The sequence below is a fragment of the Staurois parvus genome, unplaced genomic scaffold (genome assembly GCF_062004578.1).
Source record: "Staurois parvus isolate SC_StPar_1 unplaced genomic scaffold, SC_StPar_1.0 ptg000498l, whole genome shotgun sequence".
NCBI classification, from domain to species: domain Eukaryota; kingdom Metazoa; phylum Chordata; class Amphibia; order Anura; family Ranidae; genus Staurois; species Staurois parvus.
The window spans coordinates 1133896-1158994 of record NW_028318294.1 but is presented as its reverse complement, the minus strand read 5'-3'; the positions used below and the strand labels follow the sequence as shown (position 1 = coordinate 1158994).

The following is a 25099-nucleotide window of genomic DNA, read 5'->3' as shown; positions in this document are numbered from 1 at the left end:
AGTCCGCACTGGGAAACGCAACCGTACTGGGAACAGAGGTTCCCGTGCGGGATGCGTTTTCCAAAGTAGTGCAGGGACTTCTTTCCCTGTGTGTCATGGGCACGGGAGTCCATTCAAATGAATGGGCTCTTGTGCCCGAGCAAAACGTAGGCCGCATGGCCGCATAGGTGTGAACCTAGGGTCACAGTGGTGGTCAAAATGCCACCATTACAGATAGCTAAAAAGATAAATTGGTGTCATGCTGTTGGCTTTGTCAAGTAGTGCTGGCCCAGGAACTATCCAGGCACCAGCAGGACAACCAACCACAGCTCAAGGAACCCCTAGCAGCCTCTAGAGCATCCTTTCTCAACCTTTTCAACACAGAGGAACCCTTGAAATAACTTTCTGGTCTCAGGGAATCTCTGTTAAAAATCACTATATCTACAGCTGACAATTCATTAATGTGAATGTCTTTGGGAAGAATGCTCCTTACAATTGTGGTCATTGGGAAGAATTATCCCCTTACAGATATTTAAAAAGACCAATGGTGTCAGTGGGAACCTATTTGAGAGGAAGAAATGTTTTTGCTCAAGGAACCTCTAGCAACCTCTAGACGAACGCTAGGGTTCCATGGAACCTTGGTTGAGAAACCCTGCTGTAGAGGAACCATAGGATTCCACGGAACCCTGGTCAAGAATGGCTATCTTAACCACTTCCCGTCCACCCCATGTATATAAACGGCCGAACGGGAGCAGTGCAGGTGCTGGTGGCTATTTATAAATTGACTCCCCGCTCCCTGCTTGTGCGCACTCCCTGGGAGTGCGCAGCACCTTGATCTGGTGCCTGCTGTGTCCTCCGGACACAGTGGAATACCGATTGTTGTGTGGGACCTCTATCTGAGGTCCCGATCATGTGATCACTGATTGGCCAATCAGTGATCACATGAAGAGTAGTAAGCAAGATGTCACTTCTGACATCATTGCTTATCGCGTGTGAAATCTGTGATCACAGAGGCCACATGGTACAGGGCTATTCACAACAGTCTTGTACCATGTGACAAGCTGTGACCAATCATAGCTCTCACAGTATTTCTCAATGGCTGCAAGAATGCAGCCAGAGATAAGGAGAAATGATTTCTTTTACAGCCTTTATGGGTATAAAAGCAATCAGTTTAAGAAAAAAAAAAAAGATTTTTTTTTTTCTTAAACTGAGGCGCAGTTTCCTCACTTGGAGAAATACCCTCTCACTTCCTGTTGTGTCCTCAGGACAGGACATAAAGGCAAATCTCCCCAATGACAAAAAACTGACAAGTATTTTAACCCTCCACTATTATATCGAAAATGAAAAGAGAAAAAAAAGGTTTTTTTTCTAATGAGAACAAGGGGGAATGCAGTACTGAACTGGGGTGTGCTGGAAGGTCTATTGATGCTGGCTGTTGGGAGATCTATTGTCACAGGAGGGGATCTATTTTTGTGTGGTGGTCTATTGTTGGTAAGGAGGTCTATTGTTGCAGGTATGAAATCTACTGTTGCTGGGGGGTCAATTGTTGCTGGAAGGGATTTTCTGCTGCAGGAGGGATCTATTGCTGACTGCTGGAGAGTCTATTGATACTGCCTGCTGGGAGATCTATTGTCACTGGAGGGGATCTATTTTTGTGTGGCGTTCTATTGTTGGTGGGGAGGTCTATTGTTGCAGGTAGGAAATCTATTGTTGCTGGTGGGTCAATTGTTGCTGGAAGGGATTTACTGCTGCAGGATGGGTCTATTGCTGACGGCTGGAGAGTCTATTGATGCTGGCTGCTGGGAGATGTATTGTCACTGGAGGGGATCTATTTTTGTTAGACGTTCTATTGTTGGTGAGGAGGTCTATTGTTGCAGGTATGCAATCTATTGTTGCTTGGGGGTCAATTGTTGCTGGGATGGATTTTCTGCTGCATGAGGGGTCTATTGCTAACTGCTGGAGAGTCTATCGATGCTGGCTGCTGAGAGATCTATTGTCACTGGAGGGGATCTATTTTTGTGTGGCGTTCTATTGTTGGTGGGGAGGTCTATTGTTGCAGGTATGAAATCTATTGTTGTTAGGGGTCAATTGTTGCTGGAAGGGATTTACTGCTGCAGGAGGGATCTATTGCTGACTGCTGGAGAGTCTGTTGATGCTGGCTGCTGAGAGATCTATTGTCACTGGAGGGGATCTTTTTTTGTGTGGCGTTCTATTGTTGGTGGGGAGGTCTATTGTTGCAGGTATGAAATCTATTGTTGTTGGGGGTCAATTGTTGCTGGAAGGGATTTACTGCTGCAGGAGGGATCTATTGCTGACTGCTGGAGAGTCTATTGATACTGCCTGTTGGGAGATCTATTGTCACTGGAGGGAATCTATTTTTGTGTGGCCTTCTATTGTTGGTGGGGAGGTCTATTGTTGCAGGTATGAAATCTATTGTTGTTAGGGGTCAATTGTTGCTGGAAGGGATTTACTGCTGCAGGAGGGGTCTATTGCTGACTGCTGGAGAGTCTATTGATATTGCCTGCTGGGAGATCTATTGTCACTGGAGGGAATCTATTTTTGTGTGGCATTCTATTGTTGGTGAGGAGGTGTATTGTTGCAGGTAGGAAATCTATTGTTGCTGGGGGGGTCAATTGTTGCTGGAAGGGATTTACTGTTGCAGGAGGGATCTATTGCTGACTGCTGGAGAGTCTATCGATGCTGGCTGCTGGGAGATCTTTTTCTTTTTTTATGTCCACTACCAATATTGATATAAAATGTATATGTATGTTTTTTGCTTTAAGATTAAAGAGGAACAATATGTCTCTGCATGATGTAAATGATGTTTTACTGGCCGTGTCTCAAATACCTCATGAGTCTATAATAAGGTATGTCAAGAAATTGTTTCTGACTTAAATTATGTGTGAAATATTTACTATATTTACTTTATAAGTTCATGTTAATTTCACAAAGTGATGCATATCTGTTCATTTCAATCACCCAAACATGTGCAAGCAAAAATCATGTGGTTTTTATTTTCTGTTTTCTTGTACATAGTTGGGTATTCAGTTTTATATTTGTTTTAGTAAGCTAAGTGACCATACACTTTAGTAAATCAACCAAAGTATATCAGGGCTGGTCAGATGCCCCTAACCTAAAAGGTTGCATTTGCTGCCTAAAGTTTTAGATATTTTGTTGATTAACATGTGACTCCTTCAGTGACACTGGCTGATACATTCTACATTCATTTTTTTTTTTAATTATATGGCATTATAGGCTATACTTCCAATTCTTACTGCACATAATCCACAAACCAAATGCTATGGGATTTTTTAAATCATGGTTTAAACTAGGTAGCTAAAAAGGTAAAAGTTAAAATGTGTATTCCGTAACTCCATGAAGTCTATTTGTAAAAACAGTCAACATGTTAATCATTTTATTACATTTTGGGAGAAAATTGGTAGAGTTTGTTACTAATAGCTGTCTCTACGATAGAATGTTCAGTCAGCAAACTTGCTGAATGATGGTAATGGGGATAGAAAAAAGTTACATAACAAACCAGTTAATACTTGTATTATATAACAATCAGTGTAATCAGGCCCATAGGCTTCCACTGAGATAAGAGAAACAAAAAAATCCAACACCAACACCTGTACTGCACTACTGAGCCCCCTGTGTCCTTGTACATGTATGATTACAAGCTATACATAAAAAAGGCTTCTAACCTTAGAGTATATCTAAAGGCAAAACATTTTTTCATTTTGGATGGTGTGGTAGGGGGTTAAAACTGCAGTTGTAAGATTTCCTCATGCTGCTCCTCACCCCCCCCCCCCCCACTCCCCTATTACCCTTCCTCTCCCCTACATCCTCTTTCTATACTACCAACATACCATCTAACTCCATACATATTCAGTCCCCTTTACCCCACAAACCCCCTGTACCCCAGTATTTCACCATACCTATTGGTCTGGACCTCACATTGTCTGCCACACCACCTAACCCCCCCCCCAATTCCTTTTTCTAATCTTAATGAGCCCCCTGACTTCCTGACCCACAACCACTTTTTTCACTAACGCACTCATGAGCTTCAGAACACGCTACCTGTCCCTAGCTACCTATTGCACTATAGGCCCTAAAAATAAAATAAGACAATACACCACCCAAATCGCCCAATCCGTTCCTCCCAAGATATCTTCCTCTCTAGCTCCCTCATCACCTCCTCCCACGCTCACCTCCACGACTTCTCCAGAGCATCTCCCATCCTCTGGAACTCCCTACCAGGGGCGGACTGACCATTTGGAAGCTCGGGCACTGCCCGAGGGCCCGGGGTCAGTAAGGGGCCCCCTGAGATGACCCTGGTACCTTTTTCATAGGCTTTTTGAGTTTGGGCAAGGACACAGGGGTCCCATGATCCCCTATTGCCCGGAGGCCCCATGAGTTGTCAGTCCGCCCCTGCTCCCTACCACAGTATGTCCGGTCAGACCCCATCCTTTAGCCGATCTTTGAAAACTCAATTATTCTGTCAGGAATCTAGGAATGACCAGAAAGGTGTGGACTGACACAGGGAAACGCAGGTTTCAGGTATAGTATAATAATACAGGTTATTATTAGCCACCCAGATATATATATATATATATAAACGCACAGTGAACAAACCAACCTTCCACTAATCTTAGTAGGTGCAGGAACACAGGCGTAGTCAGGGCTGGAGAGGTGGAACGGTCAGGCCGGCCGTAGGGTTCTGTAATGACCGTTTGGTGGTACCTCTAGTGGTCCCCAGGACAGGATTCCCCAGGGCGCGGAGTCTAAGTCCCAGTCTGCTTATTCACCAGGGCCCCTGATGGTGGGGATGGACTTGGAGCAGACAGGAACCAGGTCCCGGCCCCTGAGTACACCTGCTAGTGGTAGAGCGATCCGCCAGAGGTATGTGCAGGTACGGCTGGATCCGTGCAGGATGGATGGATGGCAGAGTAGTTAGCGTGGTCAGACGGGCCAAGTCAGCAACGTGCGGGCAGCAAGGTACCAAAAGGAGCAGGCAGAGAATGGTCAAGGTCACAAGCCGGGTTCAGTAACTCACGGACAGCGCGGTACAGGGGATCAGGCAGAAGGATGGTCAGGCAAGCCAGGGGTTCAACAGGAGACAGTCAACAGAGGTCAGGATCAAGCCGGGTCAGCAACGAAGCAGGAACACAGGATACCAGGTACAGAGGCTCATGGGAAAACATACACCAAGGCCCAGATCACAGGCCTGGTCATGCCTTAAATACACCTTTCTGCAATCAGCCCCAGGTTTGGCTGATTGCACCTGTGAGATTCTGGCTGCTGAGAGCACCCGCTGGTCAGCTCTGGTACTGCAGCCCACACGGCAGGTGAGTCCCACCACCAGTGCAGAGTCCATTCCTGACATAGTCAGAGAAGCCTACCCCAACTCCACCTAAGAACTGTACTTGAATCACCTCCACCAGATCATCCCCCGCAGCTATCACCTTTTGTATCACCTCCCCCTTCCTTTAGATTGTAAGCTTCATGAGCAGGGCCCTCCTATTCCTTCTGTACTGAAATGTATTGTAATTGTACTGTCTCCCTTATATTGTAAAGCGCCGCGCAAACTGTTGGCGCTATATAAATCCTGAATAATAATAATAACTCCAAAGCTGATTCTCACATATTGTCCGGTATTATTGTCAATACATATATTAATACTTTGCAACATATGTTGCAATTACAGTTGAAAAACCTTTCATACATTCTTCAAAGCTCTAAATAAGATTGTTATGAAAAAGATACCATCAATTTATTTCTGCCATCTGTGTCTCTTAGAGATTTCCCTTTACTTCCCACCCAGTAGACCTAGCTGGAAGTGAGAGGATATTTTCCAATGTGAGGGATATTCCCTCTTACACAGTTGTGTAGAACAAGCGATCCACTGGAAAAAAAATTGTTCTCTATTCCTGTTCTGATGGGAACTCAAAAATTTGAATTTACCTTCCCTTTAACTTACTGTGATACTGGTGATCAGGACAATTGGAGAGAGCAAAACCTCCCTAACGGGGGCACAGACAGCAGTAAAAACCTGATGGTGGTTCTAACCTCATCCAAATCTAATAAAATGTTGCCTTTAGTTATGCTTTAAGACAATTATTATTATTTTTTTTTATCACACTATCTTACATGGCGTTAAAAAGATTGTGCATACATTTTCATTATTCATCTTTAGGGAGGTGAATAATGATTGTATGTAAAATTTTACTTATCAATACAGCTCAGAGTTGATCCAAAGTTGTGACATTCCTCTGGTGATCTCATCTTCTTTTATTCTTCATCACCATCCACTCAAAATAAAATGAAAAGTGTCAGGCAACGGGTTTAAGCCACGGTCCCATCAAAGCCGATTTTGAAATTGTGCGACTTTGTCAGGGCAGGAGCTGAGGAACGGACAGGCAGGCTTAAACAATGTAACGCACTGGCTGACGACAACAACACCCACAGACCAAAGTCCCTCAGGGCGCGGAGTCTAAGTCCCAGGCTGCCCTTCACCAGGACCCCTGATGGTGGGGATGGACTTGACGCAGCCAGGAACCAGGTCGTGGCCCCCGAGACACCTCAGTTGCGGTAATGGCCGCCGCCAATGGCGTGTAGCTGGTGGAAAAGACAATAGAGTAGTCAGGCAGGCTGGGTCAACAACAACGGGACAAACCGGTACAGGACAGCAGACGAGAATCACAGGTCACGAGCCGGGTTCAGCAACAGAGGGTCAGATCAAAGGAGAACACAAAGAATAGTCGAGTCACAAGCCGAGTCAGATTCCAGGAGAGTCACGAGAGTCAGAACAGAGTAATAGCAACACAAAGACACAAGACACAAGTGCAAAGAGCATGTGCGGACCACAGGCTTATATGTCATCAGCCACACCCCTCTGGGGGATGGACCTCAGAGACCTGAAAGCATAAAGGATTCCCACCATGCTCAGCAGAAATCCAAGATGAATGCCAGCACATGGAGTAACATAACCTCTGGGAAAAGGTAGGACCTTGACAGACTTACATTGAAGTCGCACGGTTTGAAAATCGGGTGACCTGCCGATTATAGTTGCGATTTTCAAGACGTGACAGAAATGTCTATGCAAATCTCAACAAAAGTAGTGCATGCACTACTTTAGAAATCGGTGCGGCTCTGACCAAGTCGGAACCACACCGATATGACTGCTCCAATAGCGGACAATAGGGTGCAACTTGGCAACATAATTTGCAAGTTGCATAGCATGCAAATCGCACCCGATGTGACTGGGGTGTAAACGGATTCTTTCTGCATCAGACTTTACACCCAAGATTTCAATGCTGACCCCCCCCCCCCCCTCCCTCCAAAGCAATATTTCTAAAGCCATATTTTTAAGATATGTAGTATATCCTTTGTTGCTGACTACTCAACCTAACCTTATGTGGGGTCCAGCAGGGGAGCCTGAAAAGAACTACCACCTTATTTTAAATCCTTTAATTTTTGATATTGCCTTTTGGGAGGGCAAATTGTGGATCTAATGTGATCTGTAGCTAGGTAACTGACAACTGAACAGGTTTGATCTTATAGTAATGTGCTTTCAGTATTGAAGAGCTTTGGATGGAAGGAGAGCATTTCATTTCACGTATCCAGCAAAATACACCAAACACCACACGTATAAAAGCTTTAAGGTAAGTTCAAGTAATTCTCTACCTCAAATATAAACACTTATTTGCTAGAAAAAAATATATGCACAGCAGACCTATGTGTAATCTGCAAAATATTACTGTATTAAAATGCATTGTCCTTACAGATCCAACTCTTGTTTAAAACAAATTGGTAAAAACAAGCCTTTAACATTTTAGGTGACTTGGTACTATAGTGGGATCAAAATTCAGCCTTGATATATTAACTTACTGGTGTGCCGCCTTGTACATAACCAAGGCTTGCAACACCCAGGAATCTGTAATGTTTATGTTAATACCAAACAAATGCAGCGCTCAGATGAAACAATCTCCTTTTGACTCATAAAACATAGATAATTTAAAATAAATAAATATATTTATAAGTGTACAGCGCATATATAAATGAGCCAGAGAAGAAAGTGCTATATAGTGCAGTATGTTTATTAAATCAGCAGAAATAATACAAATTTCAAAGGGCCCTTTGAAAACGTGCAAGTGCACGAAATGCATTAGGGAGGAGGCAAGCCAGTGTTACCAGACTGCTTGAGCCACGAGGAAGGCCGGCGGCCATCTTGGATTCATAAAAAACAAATTAACTTGTGAGCCACTGAGGTATATTTAAAAATGTGAGTATTAGATCGCTGGTAAAAATGCCCACTCTCATATGATGTGCGTTTAACAACAAAATAGTTAAATAATTACCGCGCTCCAATACCCTCAAGAAATTCAATCTAAAAGTGCACAGTGCTTATAAAGTGAGTAAATACAATCAAAAAGTGCACAGTGCTTAAAAATAAAAAATGTATATTAAAGTGATGGATGTAAATAAATAAATAAAAAATGTATAAAAAATTATCAAATTTATCATCCTATCAAATCATTATTTGTGAAGTCTCCATATAAATGTGCAATTATTTCATTTATGAATCACCAAAATATAAAAATAAAAAATGTAATGAGAAATATAAAAGGTCTACTGTGAAAAAAGCAGCAATATTGTCCCAAATATAACTGTGTAGATAAGTGTCCAGTGTCGGCTGGACACTTATCTACACAGTTATATTTGGGACAATATTGCTGCTTTTTTCACAGTAGACCTTTTATATTTCTCATTACATTTTTTATTTTTATTTTTATACTTTGGTGATTCATAAATGAAATATTTGCACATTTATATGGAGACTTCACAAATAATGATTTGATAGGATGATAAATTTGATAATTTTTTATACATTTTTTATTTATTTATTTACATCCATCACTTTAATATACATTTTTTATTTTTAAGCACTGTGCACTTTTTGATTGTATTTACTCACTTTATAAGCACTGTACACTTTTAGATTGAATTTCTTGAGCATCTTGGATTCATGTTTACATTCCTGTACACCATAGCTGCATTCCTATGGTCCAGATGTGAGTGCATTTTGTTCAAATTTGTGTTATTTCTGCTGATTTAATAAACATACTGCACTATATAGCACTTTCTTCTCTGGCTCATTTATTTTGAGCCACTAAGGTGGACCCTTTAAGTGCTTACTATTTGGTGCGTAAGATCGATGTGGAACCTTCCCTATATCCGGAGAGTGTCTTTGGAGGAGAGGCTGTGTGCAGACGTATTGCCAGACGTGCCCCATATATCCCAGGATGATGATGACCAGGAGTGGTCTTGATAACTCAGAAGCGCTTACATGTGCGCTGTCTGGTTAGTGCAACTTACTCTCCTTTCCACATGCACTTGACGCACAGATCTGCACCTGTTTGAAGATTTAATTGTCACCGACACACCAATTTTTGCGCCAATTAGATGCATTTGTGCACCCTTTGTGACACTTCTGTAGAATCCTAACATTATCATTGTTATTTGCCCTATTGGACTGAGCGTCAGCTCATCTTACATGCGTTTATACCACGCTATTCATATGCGCTGTATATTTATAATTATATTTATTTATTTATTTTTAATTATCTATGTTTTATGAGTCAAAAGGAGATTGTTTCATCTGAGTGCTGCATTTGTTTGGTATTATCATTTATAAGGGTTGGAGGTTTAACCTTTTATGCAAGCTGCTACCTATACTTGTCTAGCGCTCGTTTACCTACCTTTTATCGATTGTAATGTTTATGTACTTGCGTTAATGTCAAGCATTTGTATGTTTCCCCAAAGGATAAAATATACATTTAACTTTTCTTCAACAAGAACATGTGCTTTGCACATGCAGAGGAAAGCAAAAGGTCCATATAACTGCCTCCTTCCCCAGCTTCTCATACTTTCCTCCACTGTTCCGTTAAAGCACATAGGTGTCCGTTTATGACACACAGAATAGCTGAGATTCAGAGGATCACAGCTATTCTCTGGTCATTCACAGTTTATAATACCCAGGAGAATATGTTCAGCCCTTCACTGGAGATCTGTGTTCTCCCTCCAGATTCTCCAGCCCAGAGCTGGAGAATCGGAGGGACCGCAAACTAAGCAGAGATAATTTACCTCTGTTTAGTAAACTGATCTTTTACTGTAATATCGCGTGATTATAGTAAAATCAGCCGTTTCCCAGCGTTTGGAGAACTGATCTACATATGCTTCATAAACGGCATTCACAGGAGAACTGTGTTCTCCGAGAATGCCGGAGAACTGAGCAGTGATCTATTACTGCTGGTTCATAAACGGACACCTCGGAGTGATGAGAAGATACCCTATATAAACTTCTAGTCACTGTGAGACTGCTTGCAAAACTCAGCTGGGAATTATTCCCATACCTTTTTCACATTTCGGGTAAAGTCAGGATGGTTTAAGATCTCTGATGTGTTTTTTGCTTTCTGTGTACCCGTCAGGAAGTTTCTCCTTTACCTTCTGTTTGATCATTGGATAGGAAATGGGGGAACTCACTTAAGTAAGAGAACAATTCCTTTGTAGAGTTGAGTTGGGAATGAATAGTCCTTTTTTCAGGTTTTTAAATGGAAATGTTAATGGTTTTATATTTTTCTTTTAATTGAAGTTAAAATTGTTCTAAACTGTTTTTGTATTCATTTTATTTAATAAAATATTTTACATATATACAAAAATTAATAAATAAAAAAGGAATTCTAGAGCCTTTTGGACATGCTGGCTGTCACTGAAACCTTAGACATACAACTAGAGTCTATAACAGTCCAAACCTGACAGCTGTGGCCTTCTAATTATTCCTTATTATCACCATTGACTACCCAGCGGTTTATTACCTAATGTCTTTTATCACCTCAACCTATCTTCTCAATCTAGACTGGGTTGACCCTTCTAACGAATATCATTCTGGATTGTATGCTTCTTGTTTATCATCATTTGGGTTATTTTATGGCCATATTGATTTACTGTTTGGACTAGTATGTGCCCTTTTTGTTTGTCTTCTGTAATCTTACAGCTTGAGACCATGTTATATGCTTTTGTAAACACCAATAAAATGAGTAAACCAAAAAAAAAATGAAACCTTGGTCATAGCCAACAATCCAATAAGGAATGAGCCACTGTACTGATACTTTCCCCTGTGTATAAAATTCAGCTTCAGTTATTGAGTTCTGTTTTTTTTTTTTAAATTTGGACCGTGAAAATAAATAAAGGATACATTCCCTTTAATCCTGCCTGTGCCCCCACTTGGGCGGTTCCCCTTAATTCGTGTGTGGTCATTAAGACGTGGAAAAGAGGTAAAATCTTCCCAATTAGACATAAACTGCCAAAAAACTCAGATAAAGGTTCTCACTTCCTAACTGTACAAAAAACAAAACAAGGTTTAGATTGAGTTTCATTCAAACATACAGTGATAATAAAACATTGTGTTCACTTTTTGTTTTCCAGTTTTCTCAAAAATAAAGTCAGCATTGAATTCCATGGTTGTACAGAGCATCAAGATGGCAGGTAAGGAATGGGCATTATTATGGCCTGGCTTCTATCACCATAAGAATCAGACAATAAGTGAATAAATTGGAGCTAGAGATTAAATAACTTCTAAAAATGTGATTCACCAAATATTCTCCTATAATCTAGTCATAGATTCACCAATTTCCCCACAGGGGCTATGGCAAAGGGGTTACTTGAGCAGCAGCGAGAAACATGAATATCACTCAGAGTATACAGTATACAGGAGTACCTCAGTTTACAAATTTTATGCATTCTGCAGGACTTTTCATATTGCGAAAAATTTGTAAACTGCAACGCGGTATCCCATAGGAATGCATTGAAAACCAAATAATCCGTAGGTCAGAAAAAAAGTTGAAAAAAGTCTTTCATCTGTTCAAAACTCTTTATAAAGTGCACTTTAAAGGCATAAATACTGTACAGGGACATGATTAAAAATGAATTCGTAAATGCATTGAAAACCAATTAATCTGTTCCGGAGGTCAGAAAAAAGTAAAAAAAAAGTCTTATATGTTCAAAACTCTTTATAAAGTGCACTTTAAAGGCATAGTACTGTACAGGTACATAATTAAACAAAATTTGTAAATGCATTGAAAACCAATTAATCCGTTTGTATTGCGAAAAAAATTCGTAAACCGAGGCATTATTTTCAATGGATTTTCATTCGTAAACAGAAAATTACGTTAACCGAGGCGTTCGTAAACCGAGGTACGCCTGTATATGTAAAATAGATCATGCATCTACATTGCATTACAAATGTGCTATGGTAACCTTCATTATATCGGTGGTCATAATGTCTGTTATGTGTGACCAAGCCCCAAGAGTCTGAATGACTGAGATACTGAAGCTTGCTGTACAAACAACATTGCAAGTATATATTGCTTTCTTCAATGACCTTAAAGCCACAATACATTTCTATGTAATAGAATGCTTTGCTTTTGTATTAGAACCATCAGAATAGATAACCGGTTTAGATTTGTTAAAAACGACATGCATTAATAGCATAAATGTTGTAAAAAATTATCTTTGGATGATGGCTTTTTTTAGGGCTGGAGGTTGCTGAACTTCACAGGACAAACAAAAACTAAACAAATGCCAAGTTCTACAGAAAAAGCATAGCTATCACCTTTAGGTGTCCTTTTATGACACAGAGAATAGCTGCGATTCAACAGATCTCAGCTATTCTCTGGTCATTCACAGTTTATAACACTCAGGAAAACATGTTCAGCCCTTCACTGGAGATCTGTGTTCTCCCTCCAGATTCTCCAGCCCAGAGCTGGAGAATCGGAGGGACCGCAAACTAAGCAGAGATAATTTACCTCTGTTTAGTAAACTGATCTGTTACTGTAATCTCGCGAGATTATAGTAAAATCAGCCGTTTTACAGCGTTTGGAGACCATTCTCCCTTCGTTTGGAGAACTGATCTACATATGCTTCATAAACGGCATTCACAGGAGAACTGTGTTCTCTGAGAATGCTGGAGAACTGAGCAGCGATCTATTACTGCTGGTTCATAAACAGACACCTTAATTAGAAAGCTAATCCAAACCTCTGGATGATGAAATCAAGGCAGAAAATTACATTTTGTGTTTATAGATTGCTCATTACAAAAATGTCTTCAGAAAATGATAATGAAAATTAGTCTTATAGGAGGAATCATACTTTTTCAGTTAACCTAGTTATATACTTTATACTGTATCAAATATATACACTTGATAGCATGAACAGTGGTATAATGGGGTAAATCAAAAATCTCCATTTCTATCAAGTGCCTAAAACATCTTCACAATTGTGCTCGATAATGTCAACTATCCCCCAAACATAACTTTATCCTAGTAACAAAACTTTTTTATCAGGTGGGTACCAATTCTGACAGATCTATAACATCTAAAAAACAGTATTAAAGTAGATATAGAAAGGAGATTATCACAGGACTGATTTCAATGGAGAGTGTAAAGTTGGGGAACCTATACATAAGGCAGAATTCACCAGAACGAGAACTGTTTTCATAAACATACAGTCAGGGCCATAAATATTGGGACATCGACACAATTCTAACATTTTTGGCAAAGTTTGATTTATGATTATTATTCTGTCCCATTACTTTTGGTCCCTTAACAAGTGGGAGGCACATATGCAAACTGTTGTAATTCCTACACCGTTCACCTGATTTGGATGTAAATACCCTCAAATTAAAGCTGAAAGTCTGTAGTTAAAGCACATCTTGTTCGTTTCATTTCAAATCCATTGTGGTGGTGCATAGAGCCAAAAGTGTTAGAATTGTGTCGATGTCCCAATATTTATGGACCTGACTGTATATAGTCTTATCGATTTACCTACCTTCACTAAATATATCTGTTAACAGGAAATATTCATGTGTCTTAGCTATGATTGCGTTTTATGAAATTTAAAATTGAATGGTCCTGGGTGCCTATACTAAGCTCCACCTAAGGCTCCATGCACACGGGGCATTTTAATAACGCTGGTAACATTAGCTGTGTAAAGTCACATTAAAAACGTGAGTTTTTCAGTGTTTTTTAGCGTTTTTGTATTAGCATTTAGTCACATTTTCGCATTTGCATTTTTTAGAGTTTTATTTGACCAAAACAACAAAGAAAGTCCAAAAAAGGCTTTTTTGCTGCGATAGTTCTGGGGTTTTTTCCAGCCAAAAAACGCCCCTGCCAAAAAAAAGTTGATTACAGCCTATGTGTGCATGGACACATAGGATAACATGCTGGGGAGTTTACTGGCTGCAGAAAAAACTGTAAAAAGCCAAAAACAGCCGCTGTAAAAATGTCCAGTGAGTATGAGGGCTAAGGCTGACCATACACTATACAATTTTCAGTCCAATTTCTGCCCAATTTTCTTTAGATTTACCTTCAACTATGTAGTACAAGAGCATGCCTAATTGGATACAACTGAAAGTGTTATTAGTTTTGACCTCCTATTATATGGTTTTTGGTAAATCTAAACCAAAAATCTCAAGCAAATTGTATAATGTATGGCCAGCCTAACACTGCATTGCTTTAGCCCAGTGTTTCTCAACTCCAGTCCTCATGGACCCCCAACAGGTCATGTTTTCAGGATTTCCATTATTTTGCACAGGTGATTTGATCAGTTTCACTGCCTTAGTAATTACCACAGCTGTTTCATCTGAGGGAAATCCTGAAAACATGACCTGTTGGGGGTCCATGAGGACTGGAGTTGAGAAACACTGCTTTAGCCCTTGACACAACTTGTATTATTTAGATGAATGCAAACCTGTACTTTAAGGGATAACAACCCCCATTTTCATCTATCCTGAGCCATACTGCACTGTGCCCCCCCCCCCCTCGCCTGCTTAATTGTCTTCCTTACTTCCAGCATTTACCATCATTGACAGTACTGGCCCAATAGACGTAAATGGGTTTGGTTGGATTGCAGAACAATACAGGACATTTGCAAGTAATGTAGCAAACAGGATTACATATAGTCCAATACTAAAGAATCCAAGAAACACCTTTCTACTAGAAGGTTAAGAAATAGATGGTGAATGTTTGTATACTGATATTCTCTTATATTTTCATTTCAAGTTTTCCAGGACTGAAGTCATTAAGGTAAAGCAACATTTATTTTAAAAATTAAAAAACAATGTACATCTTCAATTAATGGTACAAGTCATTTGGGAAGGTTCTCCGGTGTTTTTGACTTTAATTTAAATCATTCTTAAGATCAAATCAGATGCTGAAAAGATAAACCCCAGAAGGTATAATTTATTGAACTTTGACTGTTTACAGGGAACTCCAAACAGAACTTTGTGGTGCTCTAATGCAGCCTTTCTCAACCAGGGGACCCAGGCACCCTGGGGTGCCTTAAAATTTCATCAGGAGTGCCTTGGCAAAATGTCTAAAATTTGCCAAAGACTTGTATACAAGCCAGTGGGTGAAACAAGACTGCTCTCTATTTACACAAAGCCATAGGTTTTCATTGTGCACCTACAGTGGGGATCGAAAGTTTGGGCACCCCAGCTAAAAAATTGTATTAATGTGCATAAAGAAGGCAAGGAAAGATGGAAAAATCTCCAAAAGGCATCAAATTACAGATTAGACATTCTTATAATATGTCAACAAAAGTTAGATTTTATTTCCATCATTTACACTTTCAAAATAACAGAAAACAAAAAAATGGCGTCTGCAAAAGTTTGGGCACCCTGCAGAGTTAATATCTAGTACTGCCCCCTTTGGCAAGTATCACAGCTTGTAAATGCTTTTTGTAGCCAGCCAAGAGTCTTTCAATTCTTGTTTGAGGTATCTTTGCCCATTTTTCCTTACAAAAGTCTTCCAATTCTTTGAGATTTCTGGGCTGTCTGTCACGCACGGCTCTTTTAAGGTCTATTCATAGATTTTCAATTATGTTGAGGTCAGGAGATTGTGAAGGCCATGGCAAAACCTTCAGTTTACGCCTCTTGATGTAATCCCCCGTGGATTTCGAGGTGTGTTTAGGATCATTATCCATTTGTAGAAGCCATCCTCTCTTTAACTTCAGCTTTTTCACAGATGGCATCAAGTTACCATCCAAAATTTGCTGAACTTTTTTATTGAATCCATTTTTCCTTCTACTCGTGAGATGTTCCCTGTGCCATTGGCTGCAACACAACCCCAAAGCATGATTGATCCAACCCCATGCTTAACAGTTGGACAGAGGTTCTTTTCATTAAATTCTGTGCCCCTTCTTCTCCAAACGTACCTTTGCTCATTCCGGCCAAACAGTTCAATTTTAACCTCATCGGTCCATAGAACTTGTTTCCAAAATGCATCAGGCTTGTCTATATGTTCATTTGCAAAGTTCAAACGATGATTTTTGTGGTGAGGACGTAGAAGAGGTTTTCTTCTGATGACTCTTCCACGAAGACCATATTTGTACAAGTATCTCTTTATAGTGGAATAGTGTACCACAACTCCAGTGTCTGCCAGATCTTTCTGGAGGGATCGTGCAGTCAAACGTGGGCTTTGAATTGTTTTTCTCACAATCTTGCGAGCTGTTCTGTCTGATATTTTTCTTGGTCTTCCAGATCTTGCTTTAACTTCCACTGTTCCTGATGACTGCCATTTCTTAATTACATTCCGAACAGAGGATATTGACATCTGAAAACGCTTTGCTATCTTCTTATAGCCTTCTCCAGCTTTGTGAGCGTCAACTATTTTCAGTTTCAGTTTTCTAGGCAACTGCTTAGAAGAACCCATGGTGCTGATTGTTGGGGCAAGGTCAGATGAGTCTGGGCATTTAAAACCTTTGAGATTGACATCACCTGGTCTTCCCAGACGATGATTGAGAACAATCCATGACACTGGCAGGTCTCAGCTTGGCAAAGGGGGCAGTGCATGCTATAAATTCTGCAGGGTGCCCAAACTTTTGCAGACGCCATTTTTTGTTTTCTGTTATTTTGAAAGTGTAAATGATGGAAATAAAATCTAACTTTTGTTGACATATTATAAGAATGTCTAATCTGTAATTTGATGCCTTTTGGAGATTTTTCCATCTTTCCTTGGCTTCTTTATGCACATTAATACAAATTTTTAGCTGGGCTGCCCAAACTTTCGATCCCCACTGTATATCACCTTCTAGCCACTGGCATCCTGACAGCCAATGGCATCATCAGTTGATAAGGAGGATGTTGGTTGCCTGCATGGCATCCTTGTTTGACCCTCCCCTGCCCCTCTCTGTCAGTGCTGGGGTCACTATGCTCAGTGATAGAGAAAAACTGAGGGAGAAGAGAAACATTGGAGTACTAGTCAGCACCAGTGTGCAAAAGTGTATTTGCTTTGGAAGAATAATTCACCTCTAATGTTGGGTGTCCTACATGTGGTGATGTTGTGCATTATTTAACCTCCCTGGCGGTATTCCCGAGTGTAGCTCGGGGTAAAGTTTCAGTACCAAAAGCGGTAATCCCGAGCTACACTTGGGCTTACCATGCAGCATTGCTTAGGGATTCACTGCAGCGCTTACCTTGTCCTTCGCTCCCGCGATGCATCCCCGGCCATCTCCTCCAGCCGATGGCGGCATCCGGCTTCCGTGTTCCGGTCCCTGTGACGTCGGGACGTACGGGCGCCGCAACTGGCGGCAAATTAGAAAATTAGTTAAAGTTAAATTTTTTTAAAAACGATTATTACATAGTAAAACATTGCTGTTTCAAAGCATTTCACGTACATTTTGTCCTGAGTGCTTTGTCCTGTCCCCTGCCTGCATTTTTACTGTTCTTTCTGCCTGGAAACTGAGAAATGTCCATGGTGTCCAAAAAGCGTCCCTTTAGGTCAAAATCGGTTTTAGACCAGCTAGAGAACAGCGATAGTAAATCAGAACCACTTGCAGAATTGAGTGATAATGATTTGTGGGGAAATTCGTCATCAGACACTGAAAACGACTTTGCGACTTTGCTCAGTGATGTGCGAACTTGACGCTATATTAAAAATTTCAGTGTTTTTGGTTTGATTATATTATTGAATTAAATTTATTATTATTATTATTATATTGTTATTTTTTATGATTATTTATTAAATTATAATTTATGATTTTGTGTTTCAAGTTTTATCATACCCTGGATGTTTACTAGACTCTTGTTCGGACAGATTTCAGTGAGTTATTCCTAAATTACAGGCCTACAATAAAAAAATACATATTTCCATGCAAAAAAATGTACCGCTTTCAGCACCAAAAATCTGAAATAATCATACCGCCAGGGAGGTTAAAACTCTTGGAATAGTTTTTCACATTTTAGAATGGAGTGCCTCCAGACTGTCCATAATTTTAAAGGGTGCCTTGGGACTGTCCATAATTTCAAATGGTGCCTTGATTGAAAAAAGGTTGAGAAACACTGCTCTAATGTATTATTTCAATTCCAAAAACTGATGGCTTTACAGAACCTTGTGGAATATAAAGAATATCTCCAGCAATCAGGGGACATGGTTGGTCTATTTTCATACCATTGAAATGTCAGTTTCTCACTTATCTTCTGTCATGCTTTTCTTTATTGTGTTTCTTTGCTTCCCCAGGTTCAATCACTGTAATGCAGACTTGCAAAATGTGTCTTTTCTACAGCCAGTTCTTAGCGTGCATGGTCCCTGTTTTACTGAGCTGGAGTAAGTTGAAAAGTTGAAAAATATATATATATTTTTTGGATTTATAAATACAATTAATCTGGTAAAGGAAGTCCTACAAATAAATACGTACACGTAAGAAACTGGGTCATTATCATGCTTCTCGCTTGCCTGACTTCATAGGGTTGTCTTAATTTATGGTCCAAAAACAGGTGGGGTGTCTAAATATGATCATTTGGTAAAATAACCTAAAGCAGGCATGTCCAAAGTCCGGCCCGTGGGCCAGTTGCAGACCGTGTTCCGGTTTAATACTGCTCCACAGGTAATTTGGCAATATCTAAAAAGGAGAAAAGCGCCTCTAAGTGCAATATGTGGTATATTTATTGAGGAACATAATGAGAAACACATGATGAAAGTAAACGAAAGGCTTAGGCATATGTGGTGAAAGCGAAGGACATGGCGGCGTCCTCGATGTATTTGCCGTAGTAAGCGCTGGAGGAGATTCGGGATGTTCACAGAGATCCAAAGATGGCATCTGGAGTCCACCATGGAGCGCAACATCGACGTCAGCGTGATGACGTAGGGATGTCCAGCATGCAATACGATGCATTTTGGAGCATGCACAAGGCTGATGAAAGGCAAAGGTGTGCTCCCTTCTCAAGCATTGAAGGAAATCAGTGAGAGTAATTTTGCTTTTTTTTTTAGGGGGAGAAACAAGTACAGATTTAAAATATGTCATGACCAGTATCAGTCGCTCCTTTATCCATTCATTTTTTTTTGCTGCAAAATGGTCGGCCCTTGAGCATGTTCACTTCATCAAATCTGGCTGTCTTCGAAAAAAGTTTGGACACCCCTGGCTTAAAGGGTTAGAGTGGGACTTGATATGTCCATAGGTGAATAGAGTTCAGCTATATCACAATCAGATATTGTCATTTAACCTGTCTCTCTTTGTTCAGTACTAGAATGTATCAGTAACAAGCTTTACTCTGACACTTTCCCTTCTTATACATTATAGTGTATCCCACAACAGCCTAGGTGATATAGGAGCCCAAGCTTTAGCAGGATTTCTGACTTCACTGCCCTCCTTACTGACAATTAAGTGAGTGTTTCTAATATCACATAGTTTGTACATTTTTTTTTTTCAAGTTATAATTATTTAATGAAATTATATTTGCATATTCAGTTATTACAAAAACCTAGGTAAATCATTAGTATTGCTGACATACATATGTACATCCATTGGGGCAACATTTGCTGCTGTATCCACAGCTGAGGGAAACTAGTCAGATGAATGACTGAATGCTCTTTAATCTACATGCATGTTTTCAGATTGTTTAGCTATTAATTTGCATTTAATTAGAGATCAGTCCCAATGATTGCCCATTTTTATCAGGTCTACCCACTTGATCAGTCAACAGGAATAAGGGAATGAGGAACACTCGACACTCCTATTTTTCTTGTATTTTACATTTCAGAGAATGCATTAGTCATTTAGACTCATTTGTTTCAGCAGAAAAAGACTCCTTGGTAGTTGACAGAGCCATTGACTGTGGAAATATATGGGAGTTCCCGAGATCTATTAGAAGCAAGTCGGTGATTCATGTCTTCATGATCTAACTGAAATATTTTTTGTAGGGTAAAATAGCTTATTTATGACTAAAGCTGGCCATAGATGAAAACTAGGTTGTTTTTTATAAAAATGATGGGCATTATAAGGTCCGCCATTTTTTTGGGTGGTTAGCATGAACACTACAGTCATTGCATGGAGTGGCTGAATCTGATGGATGGAAAATCTGACCACAGAACAATTGTTCTTTTAGACAGTTCATGAAATTAATGTTTCATCATCAAAACGTAGATATGGAGACCCTGGAATTGTTTAACTGATGGGTTTATTGAGTTCTTGATGGTCTATTGACCTCTTTTCACATTTGATTTACAGATTGGCACATGTAAACATGTCCGGCAGTGGAGTGACATCGCTGGCGAAAAGTATTCGATTCTGCAAATCTATTTTAAACATTGTGTAAGTTTCTGGTAACGTCTAGCTTCAAATCTGAGCAGTAGCTCTTTTTATTTTTATTCCAGCATCAGGGCATTTAAAATATTTAGAGTGCTAAAAGCTCTGCTCAGGTCATTAGCAGTAAAAGATAAATGAAAGCTTCATTTTCCATTACCTGATCATTTTGCATTAAAGATTAATATTTTGTTTATCAGTACATTAAAGTGAATCTAAACCTTCATATATATTTTTTTAATAATACACATCATTCTTACCTGACTGTGCAATGGTTTTATACAGAGCAGCCCCAAACCTCCTCTTCTGGGGTCCCCCACCAGCGCTCCTGGCTCCTCATCTTCAGTGTGTGACTCCACAGCAAGCAGCTTGTAATGTGGGCACTCACGTGGGCTCAATCCTGAGCCTCACTGCCTGCATCTATAGACGCAGACAGTGCAGCTTGGCACCGCCCCCCACTCTTGTGTTACAGTATTTGATTGACAGCAGCAGGAGCCAATGAAAATGAGTCAGTATATTTCAAGGCAAACAGGCTAAATCTGAGAGGGATTTGTGGCTTCGCTACCTACAAGCTCCATCTAAGTAGGCGCTGGCTGGTGGATGGGGGGGCAAGGCTTAGACCGGGCTTTCTGTCTTACTTTTTTCTTTTACCTTTTTTTCCCCTTCTTTTGTTGTGTGCTCTCCTTGATGCCTATTTGGCATACACCAGAAACACCCAATGGGCGATAGCTTTATGCGTAGTACAATTTGGAGCCTGAGGACGGGTTGGTGCCTGTCTTGACATCACTGAAGATTTTATAACATAGGACATAGGATTTTCCCCCTTCCTGTTACCCTTGCCCCTTTTTTCCTTTCCCTTGTTTTTCCTGACCCTGACTCTTCCCCCTAAGGATGGACCTTTGTAATGTGCCTTTAAGCACATTGTTCCTTTTTCCACTGCAGGATTGCATGTTGCTGCTCTAGATCTTTTGTATATGTTTCGATTGTTGTCTATTTTGGCACTGTTTTTTGTAAAACCTTAGGAAACTCAAAAAAAATCTATGGAAAGTAAAAAAAAAAACAAATTTTCTAAAAGCATCACATTACAATTTATATTTTGTTAACCAAATTGAGCTGAAAAGGGATAGTTGATGTATTGCACACTATGGGGGCCATTTGCCTTCTATTTGTCGGCTATTGCCTTCTGTTTGTCCATTTTGACTTTCAGCATGAACTTACCCAACACTTAAAAAGCCACTCATAAGAGAAAATTGATTTGTTTATTACCTTTTGCCAAGAGATAACATGATGATCCTTGATTTCTTCCTCCTGGTAATTTTCCTAATAAAAACAGAAGAGATAGTGCTTACTTACAGTCAAGAATAATACAGACATTAGAGAGCTCCATTACGCTGAGATTCAGATAGCATGGAAAGCTGCATTGTGAAACATATGAAAATTTTTTCATTTTAACCACTTGTCCTCCAGAGGATTTACCTCCCTTCCTGACCAGGCCATTTTTTGCGTTACGGCGCTGCGTTACTTTAACTGACAATTGTGTGGTCATGCAACGCTGTACCCAAATGAAATTTAAGCCCTTTTTTCCCACAAATAGAGCTTTCTTTCAGTGGTATTTGAGCACCTGTGCGGTTTTTATTTTTTGAGACAATTATTTTTGACTTTTGCTATTAAACATATCCAGTAAAAAAAATGTAAAAATCTAATTTTGGTGTAAATTTAGGCCAAAATGTATCCTGCTACACGTTTTTGCTAAAACAAATCCCAATACGTGTAAACTAATTGGTTTACATGAAATACAAATGGCGGTACATATACTGAGATTTTTTTTTTTTTGCTAGTAATGGCAGCAATCAGCGACTTATAGCGGGAAAATAAAAGTACAAAATCTAATTTCGTCATAAATTTAGGCCAAAATGTATTCTGCTACATGTGTTTGCTAATAAAATCCCAATATGTGTGAGGTAATTGGTTTACGTGAAAGTTATAGCGTTTACAAATGGCGGTATAGATACTGGAATTTTTTTTTCTACTAGTAATGGTGATCAGCAACTTATAATGAGACTGTGGGACTGCGGCGGGATTCTGACACTGGAGGGAACTGACTTGGTGTCACTGACATCCCCAGTGACACCAATACAGTGATCAGTGCTAATAAAAAGCACACTCTACTAATGGCACTGTGCAGGAAGCGGTTAACATCTGGGGCGGTCAAAGGGTTAACTGTGTGCTGTGTTGTGTTTTACTATGAGGCTGTGTGTGTGCTTCACTGTAAGCACACTGCTTTGTATGGCTGTGCTATATAGCTATATATACATGATTTTGCACACCGCTGCCACCCTGTAGCTGTAGTTCTGCTATAGGGCGGAGGAGAAGCGGTTCAAGGGTAAATGCAGTTCTAGAAAAAAAAAGGCAATATAAGTACAGACCTCAGGTGCTTACTGCCTGAACTTCCTGTAGCTGCAGCAGTATTAACTTCCTCAGTATCCTCCAAAAATATCCTGTTTATGATGGGCGCTGCCAGAGGGGAAGTTGGCCATCCAAGGTATATGTGCTGATCTTAAAGTGATTGTAAAGGATCAAATTTTATTTTTTTTAAATAACATACATGTCATACTTACCTGTTCTGTGCAATAGCTTTGCACAGAGCAGACCCGATCCTATTTTTCTTGGGTTGCCCCCACTGAGTGCACACCATAGCAAGCTGTTTGTTATAGGGGCACTCATGCAGGTTCCTTGCCAAGCGGGCTCTGTGTGCCCATAGACACACAGAGTGTGGCTTAACCCCGCCCCCCACACCCTTTCTTACTGGCTGTTATTGACAACAGCGGGAGCCAAAGCGGACGATTTTTTTTTACCTTAATGCATAGAATGCAGACTTTAGAAGCACTTGAGGGTGGATTTGTCATCTAAAGTCTGTTCTGGTTAGGTTGATAAGATTGATGGGGGTGGGGTGTCACAATTTCTTTCCATACGTACTCCTACCCTTTAATTGTCGAAGAAACTTGAAATATAAAAGTAGGAAACCCAATTTAAACAGAAAAACAAACAAAAATCTATCAATGTTGCCTAATTACCAAAGAAAGCATGTTTTAATTCTATATATTTTATATATTTTGCTACATCTTTTTTGTAGGATATCTGGTAATGACATTGGTGAAGAAGGGGCTTTAGCCATTAAAGATTTACTGACTCACAAGAGGAATTTCAAAGCCATGAAGTAAGTTGGGTTGGTATGTACTGTGGATCAGGGATCAGCTTTTTTTTTTTTTTTTTTAAAGAATCTCCTAATAGTTATCTTAACTATTTACTAAGTTTTATAAAATCTAAACTTATTTTTTATCTCAGTTCAATTTTTTTTTACATTGTGGCAATTAAAAACATTACAACTGTCCCTGTTTCTGTAGTGTATCTGGTTGCTTCGTGGGAACTACTGATGGAGGAAGACAGTTTCTTGCAGAACTATCCATGTGTCCGGAACTTGAGGAAATGCAGTAAGAAATTAGCTGACAGCTGAAAGTGTAGTGACCACTCTTCATTTAATTCAGCGGTCTCCAACATTTTGGCACCAGGGATCAGTTTCATTGTAGCCACTTTTTCCAGGGACCGGGTAAAGAGGGGGGTTCACAAAGTCAGTCTTCAGCTCCCCTTCACATCAAAACCTCTTTTCCCCTTTATATCAGTGTCCACAGTCCCCCTTCACATCACAGTTCCCCCTTTAAAGCTGTCCCACAGTGTCCTCAGTTCTCCTTCACATCACAGATCACGGTCCCTTTATATCACAGTGCCTCTTTACAGAGCAGTCTCCTTAACATCACAGTGGCCCTAGCAATCACAACTCCCCCCCATCACCACGCCCCTTGCAGTCATGCCACCTCTTCACTGTGCCCCTTGCAGTCATGCCACCTCTTCACCGTTGCTCTTGCAGTCATGCCACCTCATCACCTCTCCCCTTGCAGTCATGCCACTTCATCACCATGCCCCTTGCAGTCATTCCACCTCATCACTGTGCCCCTTGCAGTCATGCCTCCTCATCACTGCACCCCTTGCTGTCGTGCCACCTCATTACCGCGCCCCTTGCAGTCATGCCACCTCATCACCGCGCCCCTTGCAGTCATGCCACTTCATCACCATGCCCCTTACAGTCATGCCACCTAATTTCTGTGCCCCTTGCAGTCATGAAACCTCATCACTGTGCCCCTTGCAGTCATGAAACCTCACCACCGCGCCCTGTGCAGCCATGCCACCTGATCACCGTGCCCCTTGCAGTCATGCCACCTCATCACTGAGCCCCTTGCAGTCATGCCACCTCATTACCGCACCCTGTGCAGTCAAGACACCTCTTCACCGCGCCCCTTGCGGTCATGCCCCCTCATCACTGCGCCCCTTGCAGTCATGCCATCTCATCACTGTGCCCCTTGTAGTCATGCCACCTCATCACCGTGCCCCTTGCAGTCATGTCACCTCATCACCACACCCCTTTCAG

At 40.5% G+C, this 25099-nt stretch overlaps 1 protein-coding gene across 1 annotated transcript in view; it reads left to right on the top strand.

Annotated features, from left to right (window-relative positions):
- Positions 1-25099, top strand: part of NLRC5 (NLR family CARD domain containing 5) — a 193366-nt gene that overhangs the window by 97752 nt on the left and 70515 nt on the right. The window contains exons 27-35 of the mRNA XM_089689793.1: positions 2763-2846; positions 7557-7643; positions 11467-11526; positions 15099-15122; positions 18555-18641; positions 19615-19698; positions 20542-20625; positions 23750-23833; positions 24021-24107. Of these exons, the coding sequence (XP_089545919.1) occupies positions 2763-2846; positions 7557-7643; positions 11467-11526; positions 15099-15122; positions 18555-18641; positions 19615-19698; positions 20542-20625; positions 23750-23833; positions 24021-24107 (681 nt within the window). The remainder of the gene's footprint in view (positions 1-2762; positions 2847-7556; positions 7644-11466; positions 11527-15098; positions 15123-18554; positions 18642-19614; positions 19699-20541; positions 20626-23749; positions 23834-24020; positions 24108-25099) is intronic.